The sequence below is a fragment of the Lithobates pipiens genome, unplaced genomic scaffold (genome assembly GCF_037356315.1).
Source record: "Lithobates pipiens isolate NorthernLeopardFrog02 unplaced genomic scaffold, aLitPip1_a1.2 Scaffold_1, whole genome shotgun sequence".
NCBI lineage: Eukaryota > Metazoa > Chordata > Amphibia > Anura > Ranidae > Lithobates > Lithobates pipiens.
Window position 1 is genome coordinate 57,267,469 of NW_027507685.1, and position 9,685 is coordinate 57,277,153.

General features: G+C 41.9%; 1 protein-coding gene across 1 annotated transcript in view; it reads left to right on the forward strand.

Annotated features, from left to right (window-relative positions):
• LOC143923686 (sodium- and chloride-dependent neutral and basic amino acid transporter B(0+)-like) overlaps window positions 1–9,331 on the forward strand; it is a 130,412-nt gene extending 121,081 nt beyond the window's left edge. The window contains exons 13-14 of the mRNA XM_077447528.1: window positions 7,695–7,862; window positions 8,247–9,331. Of these exons, the coding sequence (XP_077303654.1) occupies window positions 7,695–7,862; window positions 8,247–8,414 (336 nt within the window). The 3' untranslated portion in view covers window positions 8,415–9,331. The remainder of the gene's footprint in view (window positions 1–7,694; window positions 7,863–8,246) is intronic.
• Window positions 9,332–9,685: the final 354 nt, after the last annotated feature.

The window sequence follows — 9,685 nt, forward strand, 5'->3', positions numbered from 1 at the left end:
AATAAAAGGATAATAAAGTATATGAGAAAATGAAATAAAAAGAGTGAAATAAAAAAATGAAATAAAAAAATTATTATAAATAAAGCGGAGGAAAAAGGAGGGGGGGGGACGCGGGGGGCCACGGGATAATATACGAGCTATGGGATAAAAAGCGATACTACATACTGACTGCAAGAGTAAGTAGTATATGAGGGGGAGAGAGTTGGGGGAAAAAAAGGGGGCAGTTGATAGTGGGGAAGTGGTTGAAAATAGCTTATAGGGAAGCAGCATAAATATATTAAGGTATGTAAATGGAAAAAGTGGAAATAATAATAATAAAAAAAAATAAAAATAAAAGAAGGAAAATCTAAAGAAAAGAAAATATAAGAATAAATGAGAGTAAAAATACAAGGGAGAAAAATACACGGGGAAAAAAAGATGGGGGAAAAAAAGAATAAAAATGAAAATAATAAAGAATGGGGGAACAAATTAGATAAAAATGAAAATACTAAAGTATATATGTAGATAAAATTATGCATGAAAAAGACATGAAAGGAAGTATAAATTGTGTCACCCCTGGCATATACATATGTATATATATACACACACACACACACACACATACATACATATATATATATATATATATATATATATATATATATATATACACATATAAAAAACATATAAAAAAAAAACATGTATATAATTGTTATAAAGATTATATGTCTGGATTGAGAGAAACAAATAAAGAACTGGGGGAAGGGAGGAAAAAGGGGGAAATATATGTATGGTAGTGTTGAAGAGATATTATGGAGACTGGGATGGGACTGGGATGGGAGGGTTTATATATAGTAAAATATTATGCGAGAGGAAAAATAAGGAAAAGGGAGAAAAGGAAGGAGAAACGAGGAGAAACGAGAGAATGGAGGTAAAGAAAAGAAAGAAGCAAAGGACAAGGGGAAGGGGAGGGGGGGGACAGCAGCATGATATGTGAACAATGGGAGTATAGCCTACTATATAATAACTGTAACGGTTAGGTAAGTATGGGAAGGGAAAGTTGGGGGAAAGGAAGATGATAGCGGAAAATTAGTACTACTTACTCTTGCAGTCAGTATGTAGTATCGCTTTTTATCCCATAGCTCGTATATTATCCCGTGGCCCCCCGCGTCCCCCCCCCCCTCCTTTTTCCTCCGCTTTATTTATAATAATTTTTTTATTTCATTTTTTTATTTCACTCTTTTTATTTCATTTTCTCATATACTTTATTATCCTTTTATTTTTCCATATTACATCTTTTATCATATATATATTTATATAATTTATCCATATATTTTATTATCTACATCATCTCTTCCTTTACTTGTTTACCAACCCCTATAGTCTCCTCCCCTATTCTCTCTATCCACGCCCCCCTCTATCTATATACACTTCAGTTGTACTCTAACCTCAAAGCCACGCCCCACTCTCCGCTCAGCCACGCCTCCCGCCTTAACTTCCTCTATTTAAATCTTTGCCTCTTTCCCCTTATCTGATTGGCCTGATGAAAGAGCGCGGTCGTCTCCCCACCTCGACTCGAACGCTCAGGAAATGCGTCGCCCGCCGTGACGTCACAATTCCGCGACCCGCGTGTCACAGCAAACCAAGCCTCGCTTTGGAAGAACATCCCCTGTGTCCACTGAGCCGGCTTTTTTGAACAACAAACCAGTGGTAACGCCAGGAGAGGACAATAGGACACTTGCGGACCGGAACAGAAGTGACGGACTAAATCAGATGACCCCTCTTATTCTACATGCCTGCTTATTTTATGGAAAATGTGAGTGCAAAATCTCTCTGTTTTAGAATGACTTGTGAATAAATTGCTTTTTAAAAAAATCTACACCCAGAGGCGCCCCCTTCTTCTTCTTTTGTAGGTCTGGTATGGATATTAAGGGGAACCCCACGCCAAATTAAAACAAAAATTGCGTGGGGGGCCCCCCTCAAAATCCATACCAGATTTTTCAAAATGGCAAAATGTAAAAAAAAAAAACACTGGGAGGGTGCTTTGGGGTAGCCTCTCAAAGCACCTTGTCCCCATGTTAATGGGGAGAAGGGCCTCATCCCCACAACCCTTGCCCAGTGGTTGTTGAGGTCTGTGGGTGGGGTGGCTTATGGGAATCTGGAAGCCCCCTTTAACAAGGGGACCCCAGATCCTGCCCCCTGTGTGAATTTGTAATGGGGTACAAATGTACCCCTATAATTTCACACAAAAAAGTGTCAGAAATGTTAAAAAAAACAATAGACGGTTTTTGACAATTCCTTTATTAATGTCTTCTTTCCCTGCTTCTTCTTCCATCTTCTTCTTTTCTTCCTTCAGTGTTCTTCTTCTTTCTCCATCTTGTTCTTCACCGCTTCTTGCTCTATCTTCCTCTGCATCTTCCTCCGGCTTCTTCTTCCCTGCTTCGTCCTCTGGACAATACGCCTCAATGGGAGTCTCCCGCTGTGTGAAGCTTCTGTTCAGGTGACAGCTCTTATATATTAACGGATGACCCTGCCCCCCTTGGACACCACAGGGAAAGCCATAGGGAAGTCCCCGTGTGTCAGAGGGGGAAGGGGTCACCGGGTGGTTCCGAACTCCATTATATAACAGCTGTCACCTGAACAGAAGCGTCACACAGTGGGAGACTCCCATTGAGGAGGATCGTATGGAATGGATTTTGGGGGGACCCCCACGCCATTTTTTTTACAATTTTGGTACTGGGTTCCCCTTAATATCCATACCAGACCTGAAGGGCCTGGTATGGAATTTGGGGGGACCCTCATATGGATTTTTTTAAATTTTAGTTCGGGGTTCCCCTGTGGGGGAATCCCGTGCTGCTTTTTTCAATGAATTGTTTCACTTTAAGCATTATTAAAATCACTGCTCTCGAAAAAACGGGCGTTTTTTACAACTTTTTTTTGCATTGATACATGTCCCCTGGAGCAGGACCCGGGTCCCCAAACACTTTTTATGACAATAACTTGCATATTAACCTTTAAAATTAGGAATTTTAATTTCTCCCATCTACTTTTAAAGGGTGTTCCGCGGCTTTCGAATTTCCTGCAAACACCCCAAATTGTTCGCTATTTGGCGAACGGGTGAACAGCCAATAAACACGACCCGAACATAAAGCCCATCCCTACTTACCTCCCCTGTGCAGCCCGTTTTGCACAGAGTGGCCCCAAACCTGCTCTTCTGGGGTCCCAGCGGCTCTCGCAGCTCCTCCTCACATTAGATAACCCCCCTGGAGTCCAGCATTCGGTGTCCATAGAGGCCAAATGCAGGACTCGGCCCCCGCCTCCTGGCACCCGTGTCATTGGATTTGATTGACAGCAGCGGGAGCCAATGGCTGCACTGCTATGAATATATCCAATCAAGAGCCGAGGACCCCGAGCAGAGAGACAGCACATCCCTGTGAGTCAAGCTCTAGGGCTCAGGTAAGTAAAACAGTGGGCCTGTCACTGCCAGGTGTTTTTTCATCTTAATGCATAGGATGCATTAAGGTGAAAAAACACGTAGGTTTACAACCCCTTTAATTTCTGTGTCCAGCATTAACATTTAAATCTTAAATATACAATATTTTTTCAAGTAAATATTAAATAGTGCATGAAAATACTAAATATATATGACTTACAGCCATCAGAGCAAAGACAAGGCTGCTTTTCACAGTGCACCTCTTTACCTTACATGAAAATGCAAGGTCAATTTATGTTGCAACCCCCTCCCTTGTAAAAATGTGCAATAAATGTAATAAAAATAATTTCACAAGAAAAATTGAAAGAGAAAAAAATAGAACCAGAGAGAACGTAATGTTCAAAGACATGCTGGTCGGGTAATTGGCTCTAGTACAGGGCGGCGGCCCCCTAGTTACAAACATCAGACTTACAAACAACTCCTACTTAAAAACGGAGGGAGACAACAGGAAGTGAGAGGCAATCTACCCCTAGGAAGGGAAATTCATTCCTGTAAGAGTTATTATGGGAAAAATGTACCTCCGCTGATGCTTTATCACCAAGGCTTGTTTCCACAACAACCCAACATTTTTAAAATCCAATTGTCATTGGGAGTGGGACAGAAAATGAGGTGAAATCTTCTGAACAGGGGCACAGACAGCAAAACAAATGTTACAGGGGTGTTAACCCTTCTCTATGCTATCCAAAAAGCTTAAAAATTTTTTTTTGGGTTGGAGCTACACTTAAAAAATGTACCTGTTTTCCGACTTACAAACAGATTCAACTTAAAGTGGAAGTAAACCCATCGATTTAAACAGTTTAAAAAAAAGGCATGCCAGGAATGCTAACTGCATATTGGCTGTGCTCTCAGCCAAACTATCAAACCATCCAATGGATGGTGTCATAACGAATCACATGTGCAGCACCATAGCAGTTGAAGATTAAACAGAGGCAAAGATGGCAGCTTCCTTGGCTGAAAACGATAGGGGAGTTTACTTCCACTTTAAAGCGGGGTTCCACCCTAAAGTGGAACCTCCGCTGATCGGAACCCTCCCCCCCTCCGGTGTCACAATTGGCACCTTTCAGGGGGGAGGGGGGTGGAGATACCTGTCAAAGACAGGTATTTACACCCACTTCCGGGCATAGACTCCCGTGGGAGTCTACGCCATTTCCTGTCCTGCCACGCTGTCTGCTGGGACACACACGGGTCTCAGAGACAGCGCAGAGAATTCCTATTGCGCTGCGCGACTCACGCATGCGCAGCAGGGAACCGGCAAGTGAAGCCGATTCGCTTCACTTCCTGATTCCCTCAACTAGAATGGTGGCGGCAGCAGCCGAGGGCCGAGCGATCGATCGGCCACGGCATCGCTGGAACCCGGGACAGGTGAGTGTCCATTTATTAAAAGTCAGCAGCTGTAGTATTTATAGCTGCTGGCTTTTAATATATTTTTTTTGGTGGAATCCCTCTTTAAGAACAAACCTATAGACCCTATTTTGTTTGTAACCCAGGGACTGCCTGTATATGTATGTATGAATGTCAGTTAGGGATCTTAGATTGTAAGCTCCTAGAGGGCAAGAGCTGATGTGAATGTACAATATATACAGTTGCAAAAAAAAAGTATGTGAACCCTTTTGGAATGATATGGATTTCTGCACAAATTGGTCATAAAATGTGATCTGATCTTCATCTAAGTCACAACAATAGACAATCACGGTCTGTTTAAACTAATAACACGCAAAGAATTACATTTTACCATGTTTTTATTGAGCACACCATGTAAACATTCACAGTGCATGTGGAAAAAGTATGTGAACCCTTGGATTTAATAACTGGTTGAACCTCCTTTGGCAGCAATAACTCCAAACATTTCCTGTAGTTGCAGATCAGAGGTGCATAATGGTCAGGAGTAATTATTGACCATTCCTCTTTTCAGCAATATTCTTAGGATGTCTGGTGTGAATCGCTTTCCTTAGGTCATGCCACAGCATCTCAATCGGGTTGAGGTCAGGACTCTGACTGGGCCACTCCAGAAAGCGTATTTTCTTCTGTTTAAGCCATTCTGTTGTTGATTTACTTAAATGCTTTGGGTCATTGTCCTGTTGCAACACCCATCTTCTATTGAGCTTCAGCTGGTGGACAGATGGCCTTAAGTTCTCCTGCAAAATGTCTTGATAAACTTGGGAATTAATTTTACCTTCGATGATAGCAATGCCCTTTTTTTGCAAATGTATGTAAAGTGCTGCATACTTTGCCAGCACTTTATAAGTATCTGTAATAAATAAATAAATAAACGTTTGCTTCCTGTCAGCCCTAAGGTTGCCCCTGGATCTTACTACAAGATCCTAGAAAAGCTCAGGATACCAAATGTCCAATAAAGCCACACCAGCACTGTTCAGAAACTAATGCCCAGGGGATTTGTAACCCTCAGCTTTCCCAGAATCCCACAAGTGGGCCCAGTGTTAGGGTGTAAGATTACATTGGGGGGGGGGGGGGGGGGCTGCAACAAAGGCAATTTACTACTTTGATGACAGATGTCTGTTGTGCACAAAGTTCAGCAATTAAAGCAGTTTCAATAAGAAATAGACAGTTAGAAGGTCACAGTCATTGCTGTTTTTCTCCTAAAATACTGGCAGTGTGCAGTACCAATAGGAACATGGGTGTGTTAATACTGTCACACTGTGCCAACTAGGGCGTCAGCAGTAAAGCAGAGCTATCTTTAGCGTCGATTTACCATTGTTTTAGTGGCGCTATTCGGCTGCTAGCGGGGCGGTTTTAACCCTCCCGCTAGCGGGCGAAAAGGGGTTAAATCCACCCGCTGGCGGTATAGCAGTGCTGCCCCATTGATTTCAATGGGGAGGAGCGGTGGAGGGGCGGCGAGTTCACCACTCCTCCGCTCCAAAGAAGCTGCTGGCAGTACTTTTTCTGATGCCCTGCCAGCGCACCGCTCCAGTGTGAAAGCCCTCAGAGCAGCTGTTTTAGGGCGGTTTTCAGGCGATATTTTTAACGCTATAGCGCCTGCAATACGCCTCGGTGTGAAAGGGGTCTTCTTTTTTTTTTTGAAAGAATGTTTATTGAGATTTTCAGTCTTATACACATACGTATCAAATACATAAAATACAAATCAACAGGTTATGCATAACTACGTCTTGGTGTTATTCTATCATAGCACATAACAGCATTCAGTGCCTTCAGGAGTGGAAGCAACGTTCCTAGTCTTATAACTATAAATCTATACCAGATCTTAAACATGGTAGCCCTACCGGGACAGGGGGTACCACTATGAGGTTGATGCGTTGGGTAACTTTAGGACACCCAAAGAGTTCGCAATGTCTCTTTTAAGATACCAATCCGTGTATCGAAATGGTTGTATATTTGTTTGTAGCTCTGCTTGTGAGAACACATGTTCGAAAGGGGTCTTAATGTTACAACACTAAATAGTTCCCTTATAATTGTGTGTTTTGGGCTGAAAATGTTTGCAATCAGTCAAAGCTAACTGAGGATGAAATGAAAAGTAATTCTTATATGGTGCCTATGAGCTCCAGTTCTGAAGTACCCCAGAAGGTCATATTTGGTAATATCACATAGTGACAAAAGTTGTGGGAAGGAATGATCCAAGAACTTAAAAGAAATGACTATGTATAATTTAAAGGGATTGTAAAGTCAGAAGGTTTTTTTGATCTTAATGTATTCTATGCATTAAGGTAAAAAGCCTTCTGTGTGCAGCAGCCTCCCCAGCACCCCCTAACACGTACCTGAGGTCCCTCTCTGTCCAGTGATCTCAGCTGTCCGAGATTCTCCCCCCTGATTGGCTGAGACACAGCAGTGGCGCCACTGGCTGCGGTTGCTGTCAATCAAGGGCAGCTAGCCAATCAGAAGAGAGAGAGGAGGTGGAGCCAGGTCAGGGTTCCGTGTCTGAATGGACACAGGGAGGTGTGATTCGGCTTGGGTGCTGTGGGGGCACTGAACAGCAGGGAGGGGCCAGGATCACCGAAGAGGGACCTGAGAAGAGGAGGATCCGGGCTGCTTTGTGCAAATCCTCTGCAAGAGAGCAGGTAAGTATAACATGTTTGTTATTTCTATCGGGAAAAGAATGAAACTTTATAATCACTTTCAGAAATTCTGTAAAATTGAGGTCTGGAGTTGGGAAAAACTGTGATTATTGAATGTTTTAAATACAGTATGTAATAGCTTCTTGTTTTTTCAAACATAAACAATTTTACATTATTTTTTTATTTTTTTGCAGGCCATTTTAATCTGGTCTTTGGTCACATACGAAGCTACAGGATATGGTGGTGTCGTTTACCCAAAATGGGCAATTGTATTAGGATTTTTAATGGTCGTCTTCTGCCTTATATGGATTCCCATCATTGCTATTGTGAAGGTCATTCAAGCCAAAGGAAACATTTTTCAGGTATGAAAAAGCATTTTCTATGCTTGACCTGGGTTGGCATATAAAAAATGTACTATCCTATTGTTACTGATTTTGAACTTACACCATATACAAATATTGATATATATTTTGTCATACTCTACCTCCTTGAGAGGCTTTACCTTGTTGGATTGTATTGATGTATGGTATGTCATTTCTAAACTTGATCACTCAATAAACTTGATTGTAACAAAAAAACTTTGCCATCCACAAACAAACCCAAAAAAAAGCTGAACTCATACAATGCAGAACCCAATAAGAATGAAATACTTGGAACTTCTCCATCAGCTGACATTTATCTAATGCAGAATGGTTTAACATGTCAATGAACTTTCATACTAAACTCATTTTCTTTTGTTATTGCAGCGTATTGCAAGTTGTTGTAGACCAACTGAAAACTGGGGACCTGCCCTGGTGAAGAATCGTGGGGAGAGGTACAAAGATATGAAGGATGACACAGTCAGGGAGGAGGACAAAGCAGTGGAAATTCCGGATATTAAAGGAGTTGATAATGTTTCATTTCAGAGAGACTGAGACACCTCATATGTACAGTATATACATTGGCTATCTCTAATAGACTGATGAATAAATAACTACTAAATGTCATCAAGACGTTTTACTAAAGTGACAAGGAGCCCAATCAGAGCTGCGTAAACATGCACAAGTCACTTTTCTTGTATGGAAGGCTTAGGATACGCACATTAGGCATTGGAAGTGTAAAATACTGTGTGAACAAGTGCTAAATAAAAAGGAAATGTACATAAAAATACTTTCTATTAATAAAAAGAAAACACTTTTTTGTATTGGTGTTTTTGAGGTAGCCATACAGTAAATCTTAGAATTAAATATTGCATGGAAATTGTTTTCAGCTTTCAATTAAGGTTAATGCAAACCAAAATTTGCAATTTCCGTTCTGATGGCTGCCTAAAATTTCGGATTTTCTTTCACTCTCAGTGAAAATGGTAAAAAAGACAAAATAGAGAGGGTAATAGCTCCCTAACTGGGAGACAGATATCAACTTGACAGTTGTTCTAATCCTCCTCCACTCTATCCCCTAAAGGTTGCGAGCACTGAACTTATTCTCTCTGGAGAAGAGACGCTTGAGAGGGGATATGATTTCAATATACAAATACCGTACTGGTGACCCCACAATAGGGATAAAACTTTTTCGCAAAAGGGAGTTTAACAAGACTCGTGGCCACTCATTAAAATTAGAAGAAAAGAGGTTTAACCTTAAACTACGTAGAGGGTTATTTACTGTAAGAGCGGCAATGATGTGGAATTCCCTTGCACAGGTGGTGGTCTCAGCGGGTAGCATCGATAGTTAAAAAAAACTATTAGATAAGCACCTGAACGACCGCAACATACAGGGATATGCAATGTAGTACTGACATATAATCACACACATAGGTTGGACTTAATGGACTTTTTTCAACCTCACCTACTATGTAACTATGTACCGTATATACTCGAGTATAAGCCGAGATTTTCAGCCTCTTTTTTGAGGCTGAAAGTGCCCCCCTCGGCTTATACTCGAGTCATCGCCGTCTGACTGCTCGATCAGCGTATCGAGCAGACAGACGGCGGACATACTACAATTCGAAAGCCGCGCCTCCGCCTCCGCCTGTGATAGTACGAGGATGAGACGATGTCCGTGATAGGCGGAACACAGGCTGCTGGGAAATTCAGTGTTCCGCCTATCACAGGCGAAGGCGGAGGCGCGGCTTTTGAATTTTAGAATGGCCGCCGAGGCGCCGACGAAGAGCGGCGATCCTGGCAAGGCACGGGACGGAGGCAAGGCAAGG